General features: G+C 46.1%; 1 protein-coding gene across 1 annotated transcript in view; it reads right to left on the bottom strand.

Annotated features, from left to right (window-relative positions):
- ACSF2 (acyl-CoA synthetase family member 2) overlaps window positions 1-23,189 on the bottom strand; it is a 34,688-nt gene extending 11,499 nt beyond the window's left edge. Inside the window, exons 1-6 of the mRNA XM_055407574.2 lie at window positions 22,955-23,189; window positions 1,562-1,757; window positions 1,057-1,185; window positions 762-815; window positions 340-458; window positions 57-222 (exon numbers count right to left, since the gene is read on the bottom strand). Coding sequence (XP_055263549.1) covers window positions 57-222; window positions 340-458; window positions 762-815; window positions 1,057-1,185; window positions 1,562-1,757; window positions 22,955-23,082 — 792 coding nt within the window. The 5' untranslated portion in view covers window positions 23,083-23,189. The remainder of the gene's footprint in view (window positions 1-56; window positions 223-339; window positions 459-761; window positions 816-1,056; window positions 1,186-1,561; window positions 1,758-22,954) is intronic.
- Between the last annotated feature and the right edge of the window lie 4,694 nt (window positions 23,190-27,883).

The following is a 27,883-nucleotide window of genomic DNA, read 5'->3' on the forward strand; positions in this document are numbered from 1 at the left end:
GGCAGACAGGGGTTAGCATGCCAGCCTGGGTTCAGGACCTGGAGATCCTGCCCTACCGAGGTGAACTGGATGTTGATGGGGTCATGGCAGGACAGGAACTGCTGGGTGTGCCGGAGCTGGGCCAGATTCTGCTCTTGACTGCCAGCTGCCACCACGTCATCCAGGAGCAGCGTCCCTGGCAGATGGGCATCCACCGAGATGACTGTGGTCAGATCTGGAAGCCTGGCGGTGGGGAGCATGACGAGAATCAGGGGCTGAGGGAGGGCCCACAGAGATGGGTAAGGAGTGAGGGGGCCAGGATATGGCATGATGTACCCCACCAACCCGGGATACCCCCACCTCTGACTCTTCAAGGCCCCTGGCTGGGCCTTCTCCACCTCTGGACAGATCTGCTTCAGGATGTTGTAGTAATGCTGAGTCTTGAATTGCTTGGGAAATACGAGGGCTTTGCAACCCACCTGTAGAAGGGGAGCCCCCCACCATGGTCAGCAGGAAGCCCCAGCCTGGGAATGTGGTAGAGTCCTGACAGTTGCTCTCTCTCCCACACACTGACACCAAAATACACACAGCCACCACCCCCGACACACATACTAGCCTGTCTGACCAACCATCCCCTCCTCCCACCCACTGCCTGAAGAAGGACAGACTCAGGGTGTCACCTGTGCAGGCCCCCCACCCCTCTCAGCCTTCTGTGACAACTGGAAGCCCCCTGTGCTAGGTACTAGCTGGCTTCCCCCACAATACCCAAGGAATGGGCCCACCTTCTTGAGGGCATACTCCAGCTCCATAGCCTGGTACGCTGGATTCACAGATACCTGGTGGAGACAGTGAGGGTACATCACGTGTCCTGGGCAGATATGTCCCACTTGCAGCCCCTCCACCCTCAGAGGCAGCACCCTGTACCTTCAGGCTTCCTTGGTGGGCTTCAGGAGAAAGCACTAGCTGGTCTGAAACCAGCTAGGCACTGGTGTGATTTTGGGGCCAAGGGTCCAGGGAGCTCCCCTGAATGATGCCTCCCCCCACATACCCAGCTATGCCAGGCAATCCCCTCCTCACCAGAATGATGCCAGCCTGGGCTGTGGCCAGCTGCATGAGTACCCATGCATAGGAGTTGGGTCCCCACATGCCCAGCCGGTCACCCTTGCAGAGGCCGATACTCAAGAGCCCAGAAGCAGCTTTATCCACCTGAGTAAACAGAAGGGGAACAGAGGGGTGAGACGCAGGTGAGCAGAAAGGCGCCCATGACTCCGACTTTAACCTTTGGCCCAGTGGTTCACATCAGAACCACTTGGGAATGAGGGACAGGCAGATACGCAGGCCTCAGATCTGGAGGGGGACTTGGGAACATGCATAGTTAACCAGTGTCCCAGGAACGACTGATGCAGGAGGTACATGGACCACCTCTGCCTCAGCCCTGTGCTCCTCTCCTGACATTCCTTGGGGGCTCTCAGGCAACCCCAGCACCCTGCCCCATAGCCGGGCACCACCCTTGCAGCTCCACCAAGCTTGGTACCTGGGGGCCAGCACCTGCCCACTTTGAAGGTTCAAAGTCAGGACCCACCTCTTCCTTGAGTTGGGCAAAGGTCAACCTGATGTTTTCATGGTGGACAACCAAGGCCTCCTGGTCTGGGATCCTCTGTGCTGTGGCATCCAGGCACCGCCCCACGGTCTTGTTACTAAGGCGCAATCCCATGTGGCCCTGGACGTAGCTGAAGCCTCCGACGGGCAAGGGGACGGTGTGATCCAGCTCTCCAGAACTGTGGGAAGAGGGGCTATGGGCTCAACTGCACCAAGCCAGGCCTACCTGGAACCAAAGGCTGGCACATCGTGCTAGGAAGCAGATTGCATACAACGTGTGCAGGAAACTCCAGAAACTGTCTGATCTGCCCCATCCCCAGGGACCCATTTAACTTAGGAGCTACTTTGCCCTTGGGAAATCAAAACCTGGAGGCTGACCTCTGTCCTTAATCAGAGAGAAGTTTCTTCTCCCCAGCCTACTCCTCAGTTTCCACTCAGTGCCAAGGGTTTGGAGCCTTGGTATCCAAACCCTGGAAAGGGACACTAAGGCCAATCATGCTGAGAGGTAGTCTGGGAGGGCTGGGAATGGCCTCATTCTAGACACCACTTCCTCCTGCTAAAAAGACCCCTGGGTATCTGTCAAAACCCACAGAAAAATCTAACACAAGGACTAAACCCTGATGTAAGTCGGACACGACTGAGCGACTGAACTGAACTGAAACCTGGACCACAGTCAACAATAATGGACCATGCGTGCATGTGTGCTAAGTCGCTTCAGTCTAGTCTGACTCTGCGACCCTATGAACTGTAGCCCGCCAGGCTCCTCTGTCCATGAGATTCTCCAGGCAACAATACTGGACTCAGTTGTGCCCTCCCTCCGGGGGATCTTCCTGACTCAGGGACTGAACCTGTGTCTCTTACACTGGTGGGCAGGTTCTTTACCACTAGCACCACCTGGGAAGCCAATAATGTACCATACTGGTTCACTAATTGTAATGTACCATACTAATGCAGATGTTAATACCAGAGAAACAGTGCCAGGGATGGGGTCAAGGGTGGGCATAACGAACTCTATGTATGATCTACTCAGTTATTCTGTAACTAAAACTGTTACGAATTTTTAAAACAATTAATTATTTTTTTTTAAAAAAAAGGCCCCCAGAAGTCTAAGTATCATAGGCTTAGGCCTGCTTATGCCCATTTGCCAGACCTGGGGGACAGGTTCTGGGCTCCCATCCAGGCCCAGAGAAGTATATGACAGCTCTCAGATCCTGTTCTCATCCAAGAGGGCATGCTTCAGATCCAGGTTTTCCAGACCACCACCCCAGGGTGGTGTGGGCCCTGGGGACCCTTCCTGATGATTTAGTCCTACAGTTGCTGAGCTGAAAAGGCCAATCCTAACTGTCACTGATTGGCTGCTTCTGGCTTATGCGGGAGAATTTCTGGACAGAATAAAGTATGCAGGGCAGAGGGGAGCAAAACCGGGTTTCCCTGTAAATGAGAGGAAACCTCACGTCACAGGAGGGTGTGTCCCAGTGCAGGCTGATGGGTAGGTTGTCTTGACTTCAATAAAGATGAGTCACGATCTGGAGAGCAGGTGAGCACTGGACTGGAGTTGGGGGCCTGAGGTCTCATCCCAGGTGTGCCACTGGCTGGGTGGGAGATTGTCACAAACACCTTCGGTGTCCCTTGACATGTGTCCTCAGCACATTTCTAGTTTCACTGATAGGGCAGTTTCTTGTGATTCTGTCCTCAGTGACTCCTCCGAGTTTCTCCTTCTGTGGCTGGGCAGTTCTGGGAGGCATCAAGCCTAGCCGGGGGTAAGATCCTGGTTGCCCACACACACCCCAAACTGACTTCTTGTCTCCTCTCCATACTCCCTCACTCCTACTTCCCAGGATCACAAATAAACCACCTGCACCCAAGTACTCGTTCTCAAGAAAAGCCAAGTGAAGATACCTGTGTCTTCTCCTCTCTGGGCCTCAGCCTACCCACCTATAAAGTCTGAGGACTTGGATCAGTAGTTATCCTCAAAGGGATGCTATCTAGATCACCTCCCTGGGCAATCTTCTCAAAGACTGTGGTGAGCCACCTGAGCCAGCTGGTTTCCTCGGGTGTGCTAGGGCAGAAAACAGCCAGAAGTCACAGGCCTCTGAAGCCCTGCCAGCCTCCACATTCTACCACTCAGGTTGGCAGACCTAAAGACCTACTGAGGTAGCTCCTCGGAGTCACCATGACACCCCTCAAAAGAAACTGTATACCCAAATCCTTCCCTCACAGGCATAAAGTGGAGGGCACCCATTTTTGCCCACTGGGAAACAGATGTGCTCCTCTCTTGGGTTTGCCAAAGTGATGGGTGTAAGAGCAAACATGCAGAGAAAATCTGCTTAGGAAGAAAGTCAACACAGGGGAAAGCAGAGAGATGGAAGCAGAGACAAAGACAGAAACAGACAGGAAGGTCCCAGCGACAGACTTGAGCTTGTCGAATATCTAGACACAGCCACACGTTGAATCTACCTACCTCTGGACTTTTCACTGTCACCAGTCAATAGAGTCCCTCTTTGAATTTAAGCTAGTTTGGTGAGGGGAGAGAGGAGCTGAATTCCATTTGCAACAACATGGATGAATCCAAAGGACCTTATGCTTAAGGGAAATAAGCCGGAAGCAGAAAGTCTAATGTGGCATGATCTCACTTATATATGTAATCTAAAATGTGAACAAACATTTAAGCCAGTCTGAGTTGGGTTTCTGTTGCTTACAACTGGTGAATCCTAACTAAATACATTTTTTGCATTCAGCGGTTTACCACTGCCCTTGAAGCCTTGGTAAGCCACCTCCCAACAGCCCGGCATCTGGATTAGAAGGCAGAAAAACACAGATTTCAGTCCGTTTAATGGTCTTGTTGTCAACAAAGCATTAAAAGTGGGGAGTGGGGGGATCTGTTTCACAACACGGATCCTCTTACTCTCAAGATGTCCCAGAGTCCGCTTTGGTGTGGAATATGATTTTCTACACACTCACCATGGTTTTCAGTGGCCTCTTGGAATGCCTAGCTGACAAATCAACATGTTGATTTATGTGCCCCTCCCTGGTGGCTCAGACAGTAAAGAATCTGCCTGCAATGTGGGAGACCTGGGTTCGATCCCTGCGTTAGGAAGATCCCCTGGAGGAGGGCATGGCAACCCACTCCAGTATTCTTGCCTGGAGAATCCCCCAGAGGAGCCTGGTGGGCTATAGTCCATGGGTTCGCTAAGAGTCAGACACAACTAAGGGACTAAGCACAGCATCCCCAAATGTAGTTCAAAAGTGTATTATCTCCTTTATCTTCATAGCGGTTCTGATAGGTGGAATGACAGAGACCCCTAGTAGCCCCTTCTCCCTTAATAATACACCCTCAGATGTTTACCTGGCCATGGCCATGTGGAATAGACACCACATTTCCAAGCTTCCCCAGTAGGTAGTCTGGTCGAAGAATAAAGTGTGGCCAATGGGTTTTAAGCCGAGGTTGTGTGTGTGTGCATCACCGACTCGATGGACATGAGTTTGAGTGAACTCCGGGAGTTGGTGATGGACAGGGAGGCCTGGTGTGCTGTGGTTCATGGGATCGCGGAGAGTCAGAAACGACTGAGCGACTGAACTGAACTGAACTGTGTGTGTGTGTGTGTGCACAGCTTCAGAGACAAGCCCTTAAAGAGAAGCACTTTTTCTTTCCTGCTGGCTGGAATGTTGCCTGTGATAGTTGTCTTGGAGCACATGGTGAGCTTGGCATCATAGAGCAACAAGACAGACGGACATGGAGCCTGACAGCAGGCTGTACCACACCAGCCACACACTGGCCATTTTCCAGAAAAACTCCCATCTACTAAAACCATCGTGAGAAGGGGTTTCTCTGATACACACTAAGCTAATTCTAAAAAATACAGGTGGGAGTTATGAACTCTCTTTGTACAGGTAAGGAAACTGAAGTGCAAAGAGGCCAAGTGGGCTGCCTAGCTGGTAAATAGCTGAACCTGAAGTGGAGAATGGAGAATCCAGTACCACTACCCCAGCATGATAGCCTTGCCTGCCCAATTTGGGGAGAAAGGATGGGATGGGTTATTCTCTTCTCTGGATTCTGGATTTAGTCCTTATCTGATCACCAGAGATTGTCTAATCTCAATTTTATTTTTCTGCAATTGTTTACTAATTGAAGGCAAGAAACTGGGACTGGGGTAGGACAAGGTTGAAGTGAAAACAGGTTGCTCCTTCAAAAGATTGAAGAGTTCGAGAAACTCATATCAATGCATTGCTCATAAATTTAAGAACCACCCATCATTTCAAAAGCCCAAGGGCAAACACCATTGATTCTACGTCTCTCCTTCCTCAAACACACCCAAAACACCTTGAGCAAGAAGGGCGGCCACTTCTTTTTCTAGTCTTAAACAAAGTGGCAGATACCCCATTTAAACCTGAAAAAGAAAATAGATTTGGTTTTTAGGAAAAGTTGTCTGTTTGTGGAAAGGTTAAGGAACTGGAGCAGGATGCCAGGAGACCCAGGTGCTCCCAACTCAAACAACTAGAGCAAGTCTTTAGCTCCTTGGATTGGGTGTTACAAAATGCCAGGTGGGAGTAAGCCAGCCAGGCGGGAGCTGGGAGGGAACTGCAGACAAAGCACAGCCCCACCTAAAGGTGTGCACACAGAGTGAGCATGTGAGCATCAGGCCTAGATCTGCTGCCAGATCTCATTTCATAAGACAAGTTAGGAAACAAGGGTTATTTTAAAAAATAATTGTTTTGTTTGGCAACTAATGGGCTCACTGATTTGTCTTCAGTGTCTCGCAGGGCCTGGAATGTAAGGAGTGCTCAGATGAATGACCAGATGCATGAATTATAAATAATGCACATAACCCAGTTAAAAAATAAGCAAAGGACTTGAATAGACATTTTTCCAAAGAAGAGATATTAATGGCCACCAAGCATGTGAAATGTAAACTGAAACCACAATTAAATAGCTCTTTGTACCCACTGGGAAGGTATAAACAAAAAACCAGCATAAGAAATTTGGGGAGCATGTGGAGAAACTGGAACTCTTTTGCATTGATGATGGGGATGTAAAGTGTGGAAAACATTTTGGTGGTTCTCCAAAGAGTCAAACATAGAGTTAACATTTGACCTGGCAATTGTACTCTTTGGCACATACCCAAAAGAAGTGAAAACAGGTGTTCAAAGATTTGTACACAAATGTTTAGAGCAGTACTATCCACAATAGTCAAAAAGTGAAAACAACCTAAATATCCAGCAATGCATAAATGGATAAACAAAATGGGGAATATCTCTACAATGGAATATTATTTGACCATAAGAAGGAATGAAATACTGATACATGCTACAACGTGGATGAACCTTGAAAATACTGTATTAAGTGAAAGAAGCCAGACACAGAAAATCACATATTGTATAATTTCATTCATGTCATGTTGAGGTTAGGCAAATCTGTAGAGACAAAAAGTAGAGTAAGTGGTTGCTTAGGGCGGAGGGGATGGGAGGATAGAGAGGTGATAGCTAAGGGTATGAATGACACATATCCATAAACAATAAAAATGATTGAATGGTACACTTTAAAAAATAATTTACAAAATTCTATTCCTAGGTATACAGCCAAAAGAAATCATATATGTGCCCACCAAAAGACAGGATATTTGCATTTGTATCTCCAATATGAACACTACCTAAATACTCAACAGTAGGATAGATAAATAAATGATGATGGTTATTTGCAATGTTATATAGCAATGAGAGCAAATAAACTATGAATACACCCAATGATATGAATGAAACTCATTAAAAAATGATAAATGAAAGAAGCCAGCGAGGAAAAGGTATATACGGTCTGATTCCATTTATATGTACAAAACAGGCAAAACTATTTTCTATGCTGTTAGAAATCAAGAGAGTGGCTAGCTAGGTTCTGGTTCTACGAGTGTGTTCAATTTATCAAAAATTTATCAAACAAGTACATAAAATATGTGCACTTTCCTGAATCTATGTTATATTTCAACACAAAGTTAATCAGATGGCTCAGTGGTAAAGAACCCGCCTGCCAATGTAGAAGATGCAGGAGACGTAGTTTTGATCCCTGGGCTGGGAAGATCCCCTGGAGAATAAAATGGCAATCCATTCCAGGATTCTTGCCTGGGAACTTCCAAGGACAGAGGAGCCTGGTGGGCTACAGTCCATGGGGTCGCAAAGAGCCAAACACAATTGAGCGAGCACAGTGGTGCACAATAAAGTTAAAAAGAAGAGCTTTCTAGGGCTTAAACCAGTGTTGACAGAAACACAATTCATAAACAAAATTTAGCAACTGACTATGGTATTTACCATCCTGTCAGAAAAATAAAAGCAGCATGTATTGCTTCTGTGCAAAATACATGCATACATTAATAAATAATACCGGGCAAGCCAAGCAAACACATCTGTTTGTGATTTCCATCTTAGAAACTGCTTAGGAAAATAAATAAGCTCAGTTTTGAATGTAGCACAGTTTTCCTTTCTGAGAGTTCCAGCAGATGAGAAAGCAATTCTGTGGCCTCTGTGCAATTCCTGTTACCCCGTGACTGCTGGCCCAGCCAACTGGTTTCCTACGTGGATGCGTGTTCCCTACATTCAGCAGAACAGAGTAGATCAGAACACACTGCTTATAATTAGAATGTGGCTTACTGGAGGCAAAGATTTGACCTTGCTCCAGTGGGAAAACAGGATCCATCAAATAATTGTCTACTTGCAAATATAATTCCCAGGAATGTCTGTAGAAATGTTTAATGACAAGTGGGGAGTGTAATGATTCTGATTTATGAAAAAGATGGCCATGCTCAGTGAAGAAGGGCAGAGATGGGTAAATTTCCTGAAGGGCAGTGAACTTAAGGAAGTGAGAAAACAGTGAGCATGTCCCCTGTGACGATGTCAGGCAAATCATCCCAAGTGTGCATATCTCTGTCTAACAAATGGAGAAACTGAGAGAGAAGTTAAGCAGCTTGTCCAAGATGCCACCATAAAAGATGGTAAAAAAGCCTCATCATTAATTCAAAGCTTTAGCACAGCAAAGGAAATTATAAGCAAGGTGAAAAGACAGCCTTCAGAATGGGAGAAAATAATAGCAAATGAAACAACTGACAAATAATTAATCTCCAAAATATACAAGCAGCTCCTGCAGCTCAATTCCAGGAAAATAAACGACCCAATCAAAAAATGGGCCAAAGAACTAAACAGACATTTCTCCAAAGAAGACATAAAGATGGCTAACAAACACATGAAAAAATGCTCAACATCCCTCATAATCAGAGAGATGCAAATCAAAACCACAATGAGATACCATTTCACACCAGTCAGAATGACTGCTATCCAAAAGTCTACATGCAATAAATGCTGGAGAGGGTGTGGAGAAAAGGGAACCCTCTTACACTGTTGGTGGGAATGCAAACTAGTACAGCCACTATGGAGAATAGTGTGGAGTTTCCTTAAAAAACTGGAAATAGAACTGCCATATGATCCAGCAGTCCCACTACTGGGCACACACACTGAGGAATCAAGAATTGAAAGAGACACATGTACTCCAATGTTCATCGCAGCACTGTTTATAATAGCCAGGACATGGAAGCAACCTAGATGTCCATCTGCAGACGAACGGATAAGAAAGCTTTAGTACATATACCCAATGGAGTATTACTCAGCCATTAAAAATAATACATTTGAATCAGTTCTAATGAGTTGGATGAAACTGGAGCCTATTATACAGAGTGAAGTAAGCCAGAAAGAAAAACACCAATACAGTATACTAACACATATATATGGAATTTAGAAAGATGGTAATGATAACCCCGTATATGAGACAGCAAAAGAGACACAGGTGTATAGAACAGTCTTTTGGACTCTGTGGGAGAGGGTGAAGGTGGGATGATTTGGGAGAATGGCATTGTAGCATGTATATTATCATATGTGAAACGAATCACCAATCCAGGTTTGACACATGATACAGGATGCTCGGGGCTGGTGCACGGGGATGACCTGGAGGGAGGATAAGGAGAGGAGGGAGGTGGGAGGGGAGTTCAAGAAGGGGAACACATGTACACCCGGGGCAGATTCATGTCAATGTATGGCAAAACCAATATAATATTGTAAAGTAATTAGCCTCCAATAAAAAAAAAAGTAAAAAGAAAGAAAGCCCTAACAGTGAAAAAAAAAAAAAGCCTCATCATTCAATCACAAACAGCTTTCCACGAAAAAGACAAGTGACATTGACACAGGAAACACAAAAATAGCCCAATCTGCCACAAATGCACAGAAGAAAGAAGACAAGTGCCCAGTAAGCAAGATGTCCATGTCACAAAGCAAAACAACCATGAGAGATCAGCAGAGATGGAAAATATCAATAGTATGATGTCTGTGATTTATTTTCAAATAGTGACCAGAAATATGTGTGTGTGTATTTATAAAAAGGTATCTATAAAAAGGATAATTTTTTATTAATGAGGCAAGAGATTCATTTTCTTAAGTTGCCCTATCTGGGTGGCTGGCAACCCTGGGCCTCTTTCTGTACATACTGTTATTTGCACTGCAGCCCATCCACAGCCTCCTTTGAGGCTGCACAGGGCCTGGGGCAGCAGACCTGAAGCTAATGGTGCCACAGGCCCATGGAGAACCACCCCCATTTACTTCCCACCTCCCAGCCCTCAAGCACACACTGGCTCTTTTCCATGACTAACTTGTGGTATCTGATTCATCTTCTTTGCTGCCTCTGAACCCATCTTTCCAGCTCACTTCTAGTACCAAGCACAATGGCTTTGCATGCCAACTGCACACTCCCCTGGTTATAGTCACCTACGCACTGCTGTTGGCCCTCCCCAGTGCAACCTAGCCTTCCAGTAGTACCTGGTTAGAAAACACGGTCTGCTTAGCTCAGGGACTTCTGTGAGCAACTGCAGCACTCTGTGACATTCCAAGGCAGGTGACCAAAGTCAGGGCCAGAGGCTCTGTAAGCACCAAGGATCACAGGTTCTGACAGGGTCAGGCAGAGACCACAGGCAGAGCTGGACGCTGAAGTAGCCATGGAGGCAGGGATGACCATGCCACCTGAGTACATAGGTATGAGGATATACTTGGGAGAGAAGCAGTTTGTTTTGCCTCTTATTACATATTACCTGCTGGGCAGAGGTTTTTGGGATCTGGGCCAGGAGCTTGCAGGTGAACTCTGTCCCTATAAGAAGCTGGAATAACCCAGGTCTTGGGCAAGTCCTCTTAATCCTTTCAGAAGCCACCAGGGAGGCATGGTGACTAGAAGTGAGGGACCCATGGACACAGGAACAGCCCCCACACTGAGGCCGACCACTGTTGCCCTGGGCAAGGTGCCACGCCAGCCACTAGCAAGAAAGCTTTAATAAATAATCTGCTTCTGTTTCAAGTCATGGACTGGCTTCTGCTCCTCCCCTCACAGGCATTTGATGCCAGTCTGGTTCCTGCACTCTAGAAAAAAGATAAATCATCAACAAAGCTAAAAGACAGCAACTGCCTGGGTTTATAAATTTCATTTTATACGTAAGAGACAAAAGATTCACATTTAGCCTGTATTAAAGGGGGAAAAAAATCCCACAAATCAAGGACAAGTGGGCAAAGAATATGAATATTCACAGACGACATTTCAAAAGACACCCAATCTCACTGGTAATCAGAGAAATGTAAATCAACCCACAATAAGAACACTTTAGCTCCCCCACTAGAGTGGCAAACATGTTCTCATTCAGGAATACTAAGTATTTGCGAGGCTGTGGGGAAACAGCAACTCTCAGTTGCTAACTGGTGGTCATAGCAGCCCAGCCTCTCCAGAGTAATTTCTAGAAAAGCTGAAAATGCCAACCCTCTTAATGTGGGAATTGCACTGCTGGAGATGTTGTCATATAGTGGATTTGTAAACATCAGGTAAAAAGAATTATCTGTATCTATAGGTGTCAGTGTAAACAGATCTCAAAACATACTTTTGGGTCAAAAAAGAAGGGCTGCTGCTGCTGCTGCTAAGTCACTTCAGTCGTGTCCGACTCTGCGTGACCCCACAGATGGAAGCCCACCAGGCTCCCCCGTCCCTGGGATTCTCCAGGCAAGAACACTGGAGTGGGTTGCCATTTCCTTCTCCAATGTGTGAAAGTGAAAAGTGAAAGTAAAGTTGCTCAGTCGTGTCCGACTCTTAGCGACCCCACGGACTGCAGCCTACCAGGCTCCTCCATCCATGGGATTTTCTAGGCAAGAGTACTGGAGTGGCTTGCCAGGGCAAGGTGCTATAATTTTTGCTAAAATTATAAAAGCATAAGTATTGTTTATGGATAAAAAACAAAGAGCACTTATTGCTTTCTTGACATGATTCTAAGTGCTTTATAAATGATATGTGATTCTGTTTATGGATTCAGAGACACGTCAAAAGCAAAAAACGTGCTCTAACATGACGTATGTTAAATTTATGACAGTAGTTCTCTGGTGAGGGGTGAGTAGGAGGAGGCTTACAAAACGGACATCAACTTGATCCACAATATTTTATTTATAGTTTTGTGTAACAAGTATGGCTAAGGGACTAGATCTGATAGATAGAGTGCCTGATGAACTCTGGATGGAGGTCCGTGACATTGTACAGGAGACAGGAACCAAGACCATCCCCAAGGAAAAGAAATGCAAAAAAGCAAAACGGCTGTCTGAGGAAGCCTTACAAATAGCTGTGAAAAGAAGAGAAGCGAAAAGCAAAGGAGAAAAGGAAAGATATAAGCATCTGAATGCAGAGTTCCAAAGAATAGCAAGGAGAGATAAGAAAGCCTTCCTCAGCGATCAATGCAAAGAAATAGAGGAAAACAACAGAATAGGAAAAACAAGAGATCTCTTCAAGAAAATTAGAGATTCCAAGGGAACATTTCATGCAAAGATGGGCTCGATAAAGGACAGAAATGGTATGGATCTAACAGAAGCAGAAGATATTAAGAAGAGGTGGCAAGAATACACAGAAGAACTCTACAAAAAAGATCTTCACGACTGAGATAATCACGATGGCGTGATCACTCACCTAGAGCCAGACATCTTGGAATGTGAAGTCAAGTGGGCCTTAGAAAGCCACTACAAACAAAGCTAGTGGAGGTGATGGAATTCCAGTTGAGCTATTTCAAATCCTGAAAGATGATGCTGTGAAAGTGTTGCACTCAATATGCCAGCAAATTTGGAAAACTCAGCAGTGGCCACAGGACTGGAAAAGGTCAGTCTTCATTCCAATCCCAAAGAAAGGCAATGCCAGAGAATGCTCAAACTACCACACAATTTCACTCATCTCACACGCTAGTAAAGTCATGCTCAAAATTCTCCAAGCCAGGCTTCAGCAACATGTGAACCGTGAACTTCCAGTTGTTCAAGCAGGTTTTAGAAAAGGCAGAGGCACCAGAGATCAAATTGCCAACATCCGCTGGATCATGGAGAAAGCAAGAGAGTTCCAGAAAAACATCTATTTCTGCTTCGTTGACTATGCCAAAGCCTTTGACTGTGTGGATCACAATAAACTGTGGAACATTCTGAAAGAGATGGGAATACCAGACCACCTGACCTGCCTCTTGAGAAACCTGTATGCAGCTCAGGAAGCAACAGTTAGAACTGGACATGGAACAGACTGGTTCCAAATAGGAAAACGAGTACGTCAAGGCTGTATATTGTCACCCTGCTTATTTAACTTATATGCAGAGTACATCATGAGGAACGCTGGGCTGGAAGAAGCACAAGCTGGAATCAAGATTGCCGGGAGAAATATCAACAGCCTCATGCAGATGATACCACCCTTATGGCAGAAAGTGAAGAGAAACTAAAAAGCCTCTTGATGAAAGTGAAAGAGGAGAGTGAAAAGGTTGGCTTGAAGCTCAACATTCAGAAAACAAAGATCATGGCATCTGGTCCCATCACTTCATGGGAAATAGATGGGGAAACAGTGGAAACAGGTCAGACTTTATTTTTTTGGGCTCCAAAATCATTGCAGATGCTGATTGCAGCCATGAAATTAAAAGACGCTTACTCCTTGGAAGGAAAGTTATGACCAATCTAGATAGTATATTAAAAAGCAGAGACATTACTTTGCCAACAAAGGTCCGTCTAGTCAAGGCTATGGTTTTTTCAGTGGTCATGTAGGGATGTGAGAGTTGGACTGTGAAGAAAGCTGATTGCCAAAGAATTGATGCTTTTGAACTGTGGTGCTGGAGAAGACTCTTGAGAGTCCCTTGGACTGCAGGGAGATCCAACCAGTCCATTCTAGAGGAGATCAATCCTGGGTGTTCATTGGAAGGACTGATGCTAAAGCTCCAATACTTTGGCCACCTCATGCGACGAGTTGACTCACTGGAAAAGACTCTGATGCTGGGAGGGATTGGAGGCAGGAGGAGAAGGGAACCACCGAGAATGAGATGGCTGGATGGCATCACCGACTCGATGGACATGAGTTTGAGTGAACTCCAGGAGTTGGTGATGGACAGGGAGGCCTGGCGTGCTGTGATTCATGGGGTCGCAAAGAGTCGGACATGAATGAGCGACTGAAGTGAACTGATGGCTATATTTTAATTTGGAGTGGTAGGTGCACAGGTGCTTGTTATTTGATCATATGATTGTGTTAAAAATCTTTTTTCCATGCAAAATTTTTAAGAAAAAACAATATAAGAGGCTTGATAATCTTCTAAGAAGGGTACTTCAACGTTCAAAAGATAGAACAACTTGCTGGCAGGGACAGAATGATCCACTGAACCGGTTGTGTGAAGGGCCATGACAAGATGAACTTTAACAAACATAATCAGGAAGGTCCCCAAGCTGCCCATGATGTTCATGTGGTATCCTCCTGGGCAAGCCTTAGTCCTCAGTCAATATACTCACCCTTGTGTGAGACACAGTTCCAGCTAAATGTGCCAGTACATCTAGCTCATGGCAAATGACAGGCAGGCTCTCCTCTTCCATCTCCCCTGCTCATCACCCCAAGATTCATTATTCAACCCAGCAGCCCCTGGACTGACCCACACACCATGGGGCTGCATTCTCACAGGTGTAGAGGGGCTCCTTTCGCTATTTGCAGAAAGATACTAGGCTGGTGGTTGATCCGGGAGTAGAGACGGCAACTGCTTGTGAAGGAGGGGACACCTTTTAACCTGTAATATCTATTTTACCCTGAAAGAAAGCTAAAATTTTTATGTACCCATGAAGATGAGTTCCACATTTATACCAGCTAAAACAAGCAACCTAGTGTTTAAGAAAATGAAGATGCTGTTGTGACAGATAAAAATCCAAAGAGCACTAGTGAATGGTCATTTTCTTAATTGATGGCCATTTTTCTGTACAGTGGCCACGAAGGGCACAAGAATGACTATAATGTTAAAAGGTCCTCAGCAAAAAATAGGAATTTCAGCCTGTCTCTTAAGAGTAAAACGCCCTTCCAAATAGATCACAGACTTACATGTAAAACATTAAAACTGAAAAACATTTAGAGGGACTTCCCTGGTGGTTCAGTGGTTAAGAATTTGCCTTCCAATGCAGGGGATGTGGATGTGAGCCCTGGTCGGGGAACTAAGCCCATGCACTGCGACTGTTGAGCCAGTCTACCACAACTAGACAGAAGTCTGTGTGCCGCCAACAAAGACCCGAAAGGCAGATTTCCCTGCTAGTACAGTGGATAGGAATCCAACCGAATTCAATCCCTGGCCTAGGAAGATCCCACATGCCACAGAGCTACTAAGCCTGTGTACCACACCACTGAAGCCTGTGTGCTTTAGGATCCTCGAGTCACAACCACTGAGCTGCACACCGCAACGACTGAGCCCACTTGTTGCAAATACTGAAGCCTGTGCGCCTAGAGCGTGTGCTCTGCAACAAGAGAAACCACCGCAATAAGAAGACAACACACCACAACCAACAGTAGCTCCCGCTTGCCGCAACTAGAGAAAGCGCACATACAGCAACAAAGTCCCAGTGCGGCCAAAGATAAGTAAACAAATAAATTAATTAATAAAATATTTTTTTAAATCTAGAGAAAAACATGGGAGAAAAGCTTCAGGATCTAGGGCTAGGCAATACATTTTTAAACTTGACACTATATGCACAATCCATAAACTGAATAAACTAATTTCAGCAAAATTAAAAATTTCCGCTCTGTGAAAATATTTGCAAGCCACATGTCTGACAAAGTACTAGTATCCAGAATGCATAAAGGACTCTGAAAATTCAATAGTAAAAAAACCAAACAATTCAACTAGAAAATGGGCAAAAGACATAAAGAGATATGTCACCAAAAAGGATATACAGGTGGCAAATAAGCACATGAAAAGTTATTCAATATCATTAGCCATTAGGAAATGCATATTAAAAACACAGTAAGATATCACTATACACCTATCAGAGTGACAAAAATTAAAAACACTGACAATACCAAATACTGATGAGGATGCTGATTACTCATATATTGTTGGTGAGAATGTAAAATGGTACAGTCATCCTGGAAAACAGACAATTTCTGTACAACTAAACACGCAGCTACCATGCAAGCCAGCAATTGCACTGCTGACAATTATCCCAAAGAAATACATCTAGTTGGCTCCCTGTACCCACAGGTCCCATACGCAGACATGGAACAGCAGACCAGGAGAGCTGACTACACTACTGCCATGTCATATAAAGGACTTGACCACCACAGATTTAGGGATTTGCGGGGGTCCTGGAACCAATCTTCTGAGGATACTGAGGAGAACTATAAGCAGTTATGTTCCCAGAGAAACGAAGACTTATTTACAATCACAGAAAAACCTGTACATGAATGCATATAGCAGCCTTATTTGAAAAAACTGGAAACACCCCAAATGTCTACCAATGGGTGAATGGTTAAACCAACTGTGCATCCATATCAAAGAATACTATTTAACAATTAAAAAAGGAACTATTGATACATAAAACAATCTGAATGAATCTCCAGAAATTATGCTGAGTGAAAAAACCAGTCTCAAAAGACTGTATACTGTATGACTCCATTACACAACCTCTTGAAATGACAAAATGCAATTAATGGAGAACAGAAAACAGACTGTGACAGGTCCTAAGGAGGGGTGGAAGTGGGAAAGAAGTAGGTGTGGCTTTAACAGAGAAACCTGAAGGATACTTGTAGTGGTGACACTGTATCAGTGTGAATATCCTGACTATGATACTGTACTACAGTTTTCCAAGATGTTATCATTGGGGGAAACTATATGAGATCTGCTTGTGTTATTTCTTACAACTGCGTGTGAATGTACAATTACCTCAAAATAAAATGTTTAATTAAAAACAGTTCTTAGATGAAAAAATATCGAGGACCACAAAGTGTAACTGGGCTGCCCAGTTCAGTGGGCCTAGAAATCACACCGTCTCCACCACTCTCTGCTGGGACAGTCCCTGGACACATTTGTTACACCTATTCTGAGGACACCACTTCTCAGCCTACCTTTCTGTTGCTACACCCAAGAGGTAAAATATTGGGCACAGGAGATCATGTCCTTTTCCCACATGGTTATGAAGGAAAGCTAAACTGTTTAATGTCTAACACACACTTTCATGAATTTTTTTGTCAAGATCAATAGGTCACTTCTCCCCAAAGCAACCCTTGGTTTTTGAGCAAAGGAAACTAGACACAAGAGTATACATTCTAAGATTCAAGAATAGACAAAATTAATCTACAGAGATCAGAAATCAGAACAGTGATAATCTCTGGTTTGGGGAGGGAACTGACTGGAGAGAGGCACTAGAGAAATTTCTAGAGCTGTGCTGTCTCTATGGCAACCCAGTCACATGGGGCTCTGGAACACTTGAAGCATGACTAGTCTGAACTGAAGCATTCTGTAAGTGTTAAATACACACAAGATTCAGAAGACTTCATGAAATAAAGAATATTAAATACCTCCTTAGCAATTTTTACATGATCGATTGCATGCTGAAATGATACTTTGGCTATACTAAGTTAAAGAAAATATATCATTAAACTTATTGCCTATTTCTTATTACTTTTTAAAATATGCCTACTGAAAAACATAACATTCCATATGTGGCTCACATTATATTTCTACTGAATAGCAGTGTTTTACAGTTATGGACAAGTTTTATATCTTGGGGTGTTGAGTAATGGGTGTATACATTTGTTAATATTCATCAAACTGCACACTTATGATTTGTACATTTTACAGTTGCATTATACCATAAAGTCCCATGATCTTTCCACCACCCAACATAACCTTCCTGATGGAGTCCACAGCTTACAAAGAGTAGACACTATAAAGAACCCCAGAGTGGTAAGAGAGACAATAAAGATTTTGAGCAGGGCACTCTATATTGGTGGAAGCTTCCATTTTTAACTCAAATAAAACTAATAGTGTATGCGTGTTTGTGTGTATGTAGAGAAAGTAGACATGAAATTATTATTTGAGTCCAGTGAACTCAAGAAGACAGAAGGCATTTTCAAAAGCCTGAAATACTTGGGGACGGGAGGCATCTATGCTGCAGATTTTCCATTGGGCCACTGTTCTGAGCCACTGGGGAAAGCACACAGAAGTCCAGAGTGAAGACTGATTCAGAGTGAAGACTGATTCAGAACACTTGCTCTCAGTGGCATCACTAAGGTACAGACACGGTTTGAAAAAGAAAGTGAAAGTGTTAGTCACTCAGTCAAGCTCAACTCTTTCTGATCCCATGGACTATAGTTCACTAGTCTTCTGTCCATGGAACTCTCCAGGCAAAAATACTGGAGTGGGTAGCCATTTCCTTCTCCAGGGTGTATTTCCAACTCAGGGATCAAACCAACATCTCCTGCATTGCAGGCAGATTCTTTACCATCTGAGCCACCAGGAAAACCCTACATACAAGGGTTAGATCTTTGCTTTCTAGGGTCAAAACCCTCAATGTTTTCTGTTCACTCACAGAGGGCCAGAGAAAACAAGAGAGTCCAGAGGTTAGGATGAGTTCATAAGGGTTCAAGCATAATTAAGATTTCATATAAGTATGAAGGCTTCGAACTTCGACCACAGCCCTCTTGGATTCAGGGATCCAAGCCTCAAAGCCCAGCCTCCCTGGAAATCACAAAATGTCCACAGAAATATTGTAGAGCGCTTCTTGTCCAAGTGGTCTATTTTACAAAGAAACCATGATCCAGAGAGGTTGAGGGACTTGCCTAAAGCCATACTGAACTAGAAGTGGTAAGGCTGGGTTTACTTTCCTGTCACCCGACTCCTAAACTGAAAAACACATACATGCCAATGAGGTTCACAGATCATGATTTCTAAACTAGAAAAACAGCTTGTTTATTTCCAAAGGGAGAGGCACTTGGCAGAGTTAGTGGTACCCATCATTTATCAGGACAGTCTTAGCAAGGCTCCTTCAAGAGATGAAACTATATTCTGTACTTTGGTTTGTTCAGCAAATAATCGGGGGTGGGGGAAAGCAGCCCTTTATACTAACAGTCAGCATAAGCATGGATAGGTCTGCCAACACAGAGCAGCCACAGGTTGGTTCAAGCCGTTGCCTCTGCTAGAACTGTCTTCCTCTTACTTTCCAGGCAAGGCTCTAACCTGTGGGCCTTGGGATCATTGTAGGAATGTGCAAAGCCACTGTTTCATAAGTATTATGTGTATCATAGTCTCATCAAGTCAGTGGGTTGAAAATATTAGTGCCAGGCTGTGGGTTATGATTTCCTTACGTAACCTCATTTAATTCTCACAACAAGTACAAAACAAAACTTACACAAAACAAAAGTCTTAAGTTCAACTTGGTCCCAAAGCTAGAAAGTGATTCTTTTGAACTCAGATCTGTCCGGTTCCAAAGTCTTTGTAGACTGAATAAATAAATAATGTGGGGGATGTTGGGAGGGCTTCATACCCAGGGTTTAAAGAGTTCAAGCACAGGCAAGCGTTTATACAAGCATATAGGCTTCATCCTTCAAACCACAGCCCTGTTACTGGAGGGACAAGACTCAGATTCCAACTTCTTTAGGAAGTCTAACCTAATCCCATTCCCACCTATCAGATTCTTCCCTGCTTTGATTGAGCACCCTTACTGCCTTGACTAAGTGGGTCTGTGATCCTTATCTGCAGATCCCTTTTAAGCAAAGAAGTCTCTGGAAACAAGTTTACTCATCCTTGTATCTCCCACTGCCCCTCCACAGTAGATTGCATACCGATTGCATGCAAGGCAGAAGAGGTAACTAAAACCATTGTATACCATTCACTGATTACAATGTCCAAGTTTATAGTTTATTTTTTATTATTACATTTAGACTGGAGTAATGAGTAGGGATATCATTACCAAATACTTTGTTAATCATCTTCGGTAGATTATGAGAAGAGCGTATTTTTGTATATTGATTTCTACCCAAAATAATTCTTAGCTTAATATAATCCCCTGATACAGGGACATCATTTTATAGCTTCCACTACCAGTCCCACCTGATTATAGTTATCCCTCTGGAGGGTGTTCCATGAAGTCCACTCACACCCTTGCCCCAACCACCAGCACTGAGTCACTGGAGGCACCCTGCCACCCCTACTACTGAGGGTCACACCCAATTCTGAGAGGCTTGAGCCATGGTTCTCTCTGTCTTCACCACCTCTGAATGCTTCCAACACCCCAGATGCAGTTGCCTCTCAGGCAGCCCCAGGCCAGCTATAGAGGTCTGAAGGAAACCTGCTTATCATAGGTTCACCAGGAATCAGCATTGGATTCTGCCCTCCAAGGGTGCCTGAAGCTCCACATTAGACCATCTGCCTTCCCTGGGGAAGCAGCTGTGTGGACAAGGGGAAGGAGTTGGTAGCTCAGGAGGTTTGGAGAGCAATGGACAGTTACTTCTTTCCTTCTGGAAAAAAAGACTCTGGACAGCCCTGACTTGAGTGAATAGGGGACTGTCCAGCAGATCCAAGGGCTAGACTTGGGCCTGGCAGAGGCTGACATCTTGGTAACTGGCCATGAGAGAGAACCAGATGCAAGCAAGAGGACACTTTCTTGAAGGACTCCTCTCCTACCTTCAAATCACTTGAAATTTCTACACAGACCCCATCTGGAGGTTCTCAGGGACCAACCCTGTCCCAAAACAAAGACTGAGAAGAGCAAGCCTCTGTCAGTGCAGCAAGCAGTAGCATTAGAGACAAATGCCACACAGGCTCCGAGGTTAGGTATCGTACTTAAGGTCATGCAGTGAGTAGGTAGAGGAGCCAGGGCCATAACCCAAAGCAGTCTAGCTTCAAAGTTCTTACTTTTTCCTAACAGGTCAAACTGGGGATCTGATAAGTAACAGGCATGGGGTGTTGGTCAGCAAGAAAGCAGGCTAGGGTTTCCCTGGTGGTCCAGTGGTTAAGAATCCGCCTTGAAATGCAGGGGACACCGGTTTGATCCCTGGTCCGGGAAGATTCCACATGCTATGGAGCAACTAAGCCTGAGCACGACATCTACTGAGCCTGTGTTCTAGACTCTGTGAACCGCAACTACTGAGCCCGTGTGTTGCAACTACTGAAGCCTGTGCGCCAACAGCCCGTGCTCTGGCCAATAAAAGAAGCCACCACAATGGAAGCCCGCCACACTGCAACTAGAGAGTAGCCCCCACTTGTTGCAACTAGAGAAAGCCCGTGTGCAGCAATGCAGACCCAGTACAGTCAAAAAATAAACAAATCCTAGGAAGAAAGAAGGCAGGCTGTATGTGACCAGATCAGAAACAGTAAAGTACAGAAGTCCAGGAGCTTTTCACACCACGGCACCTAGAACACTCAGTACTAATCATGTTGACTTATCTTCTCCCTCATTGGACTACAAGTTCCTGGAAGACTGGGTTCTCTGGCTTTCATAACAACAGCATCCACCTTGTGCTTGGCATGGTGTAACCGCTCAGGAATATCTGTTGAATGCTTGAGACTCTTGAGAGTTTCTTAAAGGCAAAGCAGGAACAAAATCAGGTTAAACCACCACAATCAGCAGGTAAGGCCTTAAGCACAAGGGAGTGGCAGGTATGGAAGGGAATTAGGCCAAATGCTCAGGAAATCTTTCTCTGGATCCATGGATCTCCTCCTGACAGAGTCAGAATTTCTCTGAGACGTGGTGCCCCTAATCCGCGATTGTAAGCCTGTAGCAGGCAAGAGGTCTGCTTTGTTTACACATAAAGTTGAAGGTCAGGAAGGATGCCATGTGGCCAAAGGTGGCCTAGCATCATGAGACATGTTTGCTTTGGAGAGTAAGTAAGGAAAGCCTTCACAGTCTAAGAAGCACCCTGAAGTCCAGAGGCGAGGCTTGGAGGCTACGGGCTAGCCATGGCAGAGCTTGCCTCGGGAGGCACCGGGAGGTAGTGAGTGACCAAGCTAGAGAATTGTTTTCTTCACCAGAATCCCATCTGCTGAAGTGCCTTGAGCCACTGGGTTTCCCCAGAAAATTAGGCCTGGTGATCCGAAAGCACGGCATATGCTTTCCATCTTCAGAAACCAGCACGTTCAAAACACTGTGATCTTGGAACTCTAGCCCAAGAGTCTGCTGTCTCCCTCCAACTTCCCTCCTCCTTCTTTTGTTTTTTTAAACAAGCAGTTCTCTCAGACAAGAAACCTCTTCCGGCTTCTTGTCCCTTTTCCATGCCCAGGCCTAGACTCCACCTGGTGTTCAAAGCTGTGTCCTGACCCCAGACCTAGAATGTGGCCTAGCTGGGTGGCAGGGCAGACTCAGTGGTGCCCGGGCCTCCCTCTGCTGGGTGCTGAAGGTAAAAGCCACCACTGATCACATCAGTGGGAGCCCAGTTCTGCTTAATCAACAAAATTTCACAACTGCAGTCTTACAAGGAGGTAGCAATAACTTACTTCGCTGCTGCCATCCTCCACCTGCCAGCCCCCATCTCACCCTTTGCACTGAGGACAGAAGAAAACAGACCCAGTAGGTAGTAAGGAGCCAAGCAGTGTTAGCAGTAGGTGAGAAGAGCAGAGACTGCAGAACTTAGTGGCCTGGGGTGGACAACATGGGGTGGGAGGTCCCCAAGTTTATCAGTGAAAGGGGTCTAGCTCAGAGGCAGTATCCTGGAGACAGAGCACAGGCCTTGCCCTTGCCCCTCCCCCTCAGGACAGGCTGCAAGAAGCCCCACTTCTGGTCATCAGTATGCCCACCAATGGAAGAGCCTAAAGCCTCGGACCAGAGCCCAGAGTCAGTGCAGGGTCTCTGACAGCCACCAGCTGCAGCCACCAGTCTGCCTGGGCCAGGTCAGCATTTCCTGTTGCCTGAGTGCCAGGTGCGGGAGTACCTACTCCTTGGCGTGGGCCACCCGGAGGTGGGGCAGCCGAGGACCTCCCAGCCTGAGCGCGATCGGCCCCCAGAGAGGCTCTGAAGGATCCCCAAGACCCCCTCCCAGGGGACTGACCCGTCCCTCTCCTCCAGGGCCGCGTACCTGAGAGGACGGACGCCCCACAACCTCGCTTCCTGCCAAACCCGAGAGGGGCCGACCCGGGCCCCCAGCACCCTCGGGCTCCAGGGGCAGAGCCTCGCGACACGCAGCATCCCAACGTAGACAGCCATGGCTCGCGACGCCCGCGTCCCGGCCAGAGAAAACTTTTAAAGTGCGCTGAGGCGGGGCGAGCGCGGAGCGGGCGGGGAGGCGGGAGGGTCGCCTCTGCCTATGGGTTGCAGAGGACTCGGTGCCGGGCGGGCGGGCGGGGCGGGGCGAGGCGAGGCCGAGAGAGGCATGGAGGAAGAGCCTGCTCGCGGGCCACCTTCCTCTGGACCCGCAGCCCTCCCCTTCCTACCCCCACCCTCGAAGAATTGCCCTGGTTTCCCTCCGGATCGGGCGTCCACGGCCGCTGCCCAAGGCAGGTCTCCCTTCCCAACCACCAGGGGCCTGGGTTGGGAGGCTCAAGACTTTGTTGATTTCGTAGAGGGGCAGCCAGCTGCGCGGCGAGGTCAGACCCGGCCACCCCCGGCTCTCCCGTCCGCGAGCCCTGTTGGCGCCGGGGGTCACGTGTGGGCCTACCCCGCCTTGCCCGCCCCGGGTTGCAGGCCTGAATCCAGGGGAGCCCGCGTTCCCAGCGATGCCAGCTGGAGGAGAGGGCCCGCAGGGGAGGGGAGGCGGCTGGGACAAAGGGTGCAGAGCCCCCGGCGGGCCCGAGTACTGGCTGAGGATAGATGTCAGCTTCAGAAGGGGCTCCAGTTGGTACCCCCGCATCCCAAGCGTCAGTCTCCCATCTCTACTCCCGGTGGCCTCGGGCATTAGAACCTGTTCCCCATGCGGTCCCCAGGTGCAGTTCCTCATGCTGTTCCAAAGTGTGAACATAAAGTAAACCTCTCTCTCCAGGCCCTCCTTGTGGCCTTGGAGACCCAGATGCAGGTGCAGAATGCCCATGAGTGCCCATCTCTGGACCTGGCTAGGCAAAGAGGCACTGGACACTGAGGTGGCACATGTGCCAGGTCCACAGTGTCTCTTTGTAGCCATGACCCTTCCTCCAGAGGAGGAGGGGAGAACACTGGGCGAAAGGCCCTGCAGGGTGACCTCCCCTCTCCTGACCCAGAGGTAGGGATATACACTGGGCCAGGAAGAACTGGAGGCTGAGGGTGGGACTTGGCCTAAGCAGACCTTTATTTTTTTTTTAGACCTTTATTTTGATTTGGGAACTTTGGCTCAATTGGGATTGTGAGGAGACTACAATGCTCCTGATCCTGAGAGTGACTTCAGAACCCCCTGAAACCCTGGCTCCTGGAGAGGGTCCCCACATTTTAGTGATATGGGGATGGTGAAGGAAGAAAGACAGAGGGGCACAGATTATAAGGAGCTGGACTTGCAAGGACATGTCTTCCTAACAGACTAACTCACAGACTCTGCTGGCTCAGCCCAAGGAATGTGGGGCCCTAGGGAGTATCCCAAGTCTGGGTACTAAGCCCTACTTGGCAGGCTCTGCTACTAGCTTGCTGGGTGACCCTGGGTAAGTCATTTCTCCTCCTCTGGGCCTGTGAAGTGGAGAGTAGATAGTGACCTTTCAGGCCCTTGAAATTTCCTTGCCAGTCTGAGAGTCCTGGGGGAAAGGGTGGGATGAGTTCCTTCCTGAACTTTGCTCCAGCCTCTGCTTTGCATACACTGGGCTTTCCTGACTTCCCAGACAAATGTGGAATCACAGCCACCAATTTCAAGATGTACCCCTCCTCCCCAGGCTAGACTCTTCAAGGACACAATCAACCTATGGAGAACAGGAATGCCTTGGAATGTGTCTCTGGATAAAGAAATTGAGACACCCCCCTGCAAAAAAAATTGAGACCCAGAGAGATTCAGCTACTTGCTCAAGGTCCAAGTGGGCACAACAAGCACAGGCCAAGGCTCTGTCTGTACTCAGTTTGAGGCTTTGGGCAAGTCACGGGGCCTTTCCAGCCTCAGTCATCTTTAAAATGGGAATAATACCAGCCTCGCCCAGAGGGCCAGGGTAATAATCATTGAGTACAGTAGCACAGACCAGTTTTCAGTGTTGGGCAGTTTCTTTTTCCACCTTTTACCTTCTTTTACCTCCCTCTGCATGAGGTATATTGCAAACTTTTTTGGGGGAGGAGGAGTTACTTTTCATCTCTGCAAAGCCTTGAGACCTGTGGTAGGCACGAGTTCCAAGGAAGGTGAGGAGGGTTGGGGAAAAGGAATACGGAAATGCCTGATGCAAGAGTTCCTGAGTCCAGGAAGCAAATCATGGTGATCAGAATTCTTGGGTCACGTTGAGGGAGTAGTGAGCAAGGGAGCTGGGCACCTTGGCCATCCAGGCCCTCCAACTTCCCTCCCTTTTCCTTCAATCAGCTCAGTTCCTCATAGCTCCCCAAGGGGAGCTTTCTACCTGATCCGAGCATATCTGCTTGTGCTGCACATGACCTGCATGATTTATGGCCCTTGTGATTTTTCTCATGCCATTGGCTGTCCTGAGAAAGCCCTACTCCTTCCTCTTTGTCAATTCCCTCCCCTTCCTGTGCTTCAAAATTGGTCTCACACTGTAAACACCATTTATTGATTAAAAAAAAAATTCTTAGCATCAACCTATGAAAAAGTCCAGAAGACTTAATTGAGGTTGGGAAACAGAATGTAAATGCTACAAACCTTAGAAGTCACTCTTGACAGTAGCTGAGAGGTACGAAATAGGAGATGGAAGATGGATATTCTTACCTTATAAATTGAGGTGTCAGGAAATCCTGTTTATTGATAATGGAACATGAAATAAAGCAGTATGTCATTTAAAGTTACAAAACAACAGTGTATGTACAAAAATAGCAATAAAACTGTATTAGAAGGACTTGAGAAAAGATGAGAGTGAAAATTCTTACCTATTAAACAGAAAATCAAGAAATGGCTGAATAAGTATGTTGCTTAGAGATAAATAATAGAAGATAAAACAGAAACAATTATAATAATGCAGATGGTTCCCTTTGGATTTGAATAGACATTTCTCCAAACAAGATATATGAGTGGCCAATAGGTACATGAAAAGGTACTCAACATCACTGTTCATTCAGTTCAGTTCGGTCGCTCAGTCGTGTCCGACTCTTCGCGACCCCACGAATCGCAGCACGCCAGGCCTCCCTGTCCATCACCAACTCCCGGAGTTCACTCGAACTCATGTCCATCGAGTCGGTGATGCCATCCAGCCATCTCATTCTCTGTCGTCCCCTTCTCCTCCTGCCCCCAATCCCTCCCAGCATCAGGGTCTTTTCCAATGAGTCAACTCTTTGCATGAGGTGGCCAAAGTATTGGAGTTTCAGCCTCAGCACCAGTCCTTCCAATGAACACCCAGGACTGGTCTCCTTTAGGATGGACTGGTTGGATCTCCTTGCAGTCCAAGGGACTCTCAAGAGTCTTCTCCAACACCACAGTTCAAAAGCATCAATTCTTCGGCGATCAGCTTTCTTCACAGTCCAACTCTCACATCTATACATGACCACTGGAAAAACCATAGCCTTGACTAGACGGACCTTTGTTGGCAAAGTAATATCTCTGCTTTTTAATATGCTATCCAGGTTGGTCATAACTTTCCTTCCAAGGAGTAAGCGTCTTTTAATTTCATGGCTGCAGTCACCATCTGCAGTGATTTTGGAGCCCAGAAAAATAAAGTCTGACACTGTTTCCACTGTTTCCCCATCTATTTCCCATGAAGTGATGGGACCAGATGCCCTGATCTTAGTTTTCTGAATGTTGAGCTTTAATCCAACTTTTTCACTCTCCTCTTTCACTTTCATCAAGAGGCTTCTTAGTTTCTCTTCACTTTCTGCCATAAGGGTGGTGTCATCTGCATATCTGAGGTTATTGATATTTCTCCTCGCAGTCTTGATTCCAGTTTGTGCTTCTTCCAGCCCAGAGTTTCTTATGATGTACTCTGCATAGAGTTAAATAAGCAGTATAACAATATACAGCCTTGACATACTCCTTTTCCTGTTTGGAACCAGTCTGTTGTTCCATGTCCAGTTCTAACTGTTGCTTCCTGACCTGCATATAGGTTTCTCAAGAGGCAGGTCAGGTGGTCAGGTATTCCCATCTCTCAGAATTCTCCATAGTTTATTGTGATCCACACAGTCAAATGTTTTGGCATAGTCAATAAAGCAGAAATAGATATTTTTCTGCAACTCTCTTGCTTTTTCGATGATCCAGAGGATGTTGGCAACTTGATCTCTGGTCATTAGGGTAATACAAATCAAAACCACAGTGAACTACTGCCTCACACCCATTAGGATGGCTTCTATCAAAAAACTAGAACAACAAGTTTTAGCAAAGATATAGGGAAATTGGAACAATTGCTGGTAGGAATGTAAAATGGTGCAGTGGATGTGGAAAACAGTACAGCAATTCCTCAAAAAATTAAGAACAATTACCACATAATCTAACAATTCTGCTTCTGGTGAAAAAGTAAAAGTGAAAGTCACTCAGTCCTGCCCAACTCTTTGTGACCCCACGGACTACATGGACCATGGAATTCTCCAGGCCAGAATACTGGAGTGGGTAGACTTTCCCTTCTCCAGGGGATCTTCCCAACCCAGGACTCCTGCATTGCAGGCAGATTCTTTTCCAGCTGAGCCACATGGGAAGCCCTCTACTTCTGGGTATGCACCCAAAAGAATTGAAAGTAGGGACTCTAGAAGATGTTTCTATATTAGTATTTAGTACAGCATTATTCACAACATCCAAAAGGCAGCAACACCCCCAAAAGCCCATGGATGGGTGGATAAACAAAATGTGGTGTGTAAAACAATATTATTCAGCCTTATTAAGAAAGGAAATTCTGATTCATGCTACCAGCATTATCCTTGTAGCAATGGTATGCTAAGTATGATAATTGAAGTGTCCCTGGTGGTTCAGAGGTAAAGAACC

The sequence above is a fragment of the Moschus berezovskii genome, chromosome 20 (genome assembly GCF_049115385.1).
Source record: "Moschus berezovskii isolate FMDL1 chromosome 20, NW_MosBer_1.0, whole genome shotgun sequence".
Lineage (NCBI taxonomy): Eukaryota > Metazoa > Chordata > Mammalia > Artiodactyla > Moschidae > Moschus > Moschus berezovskii.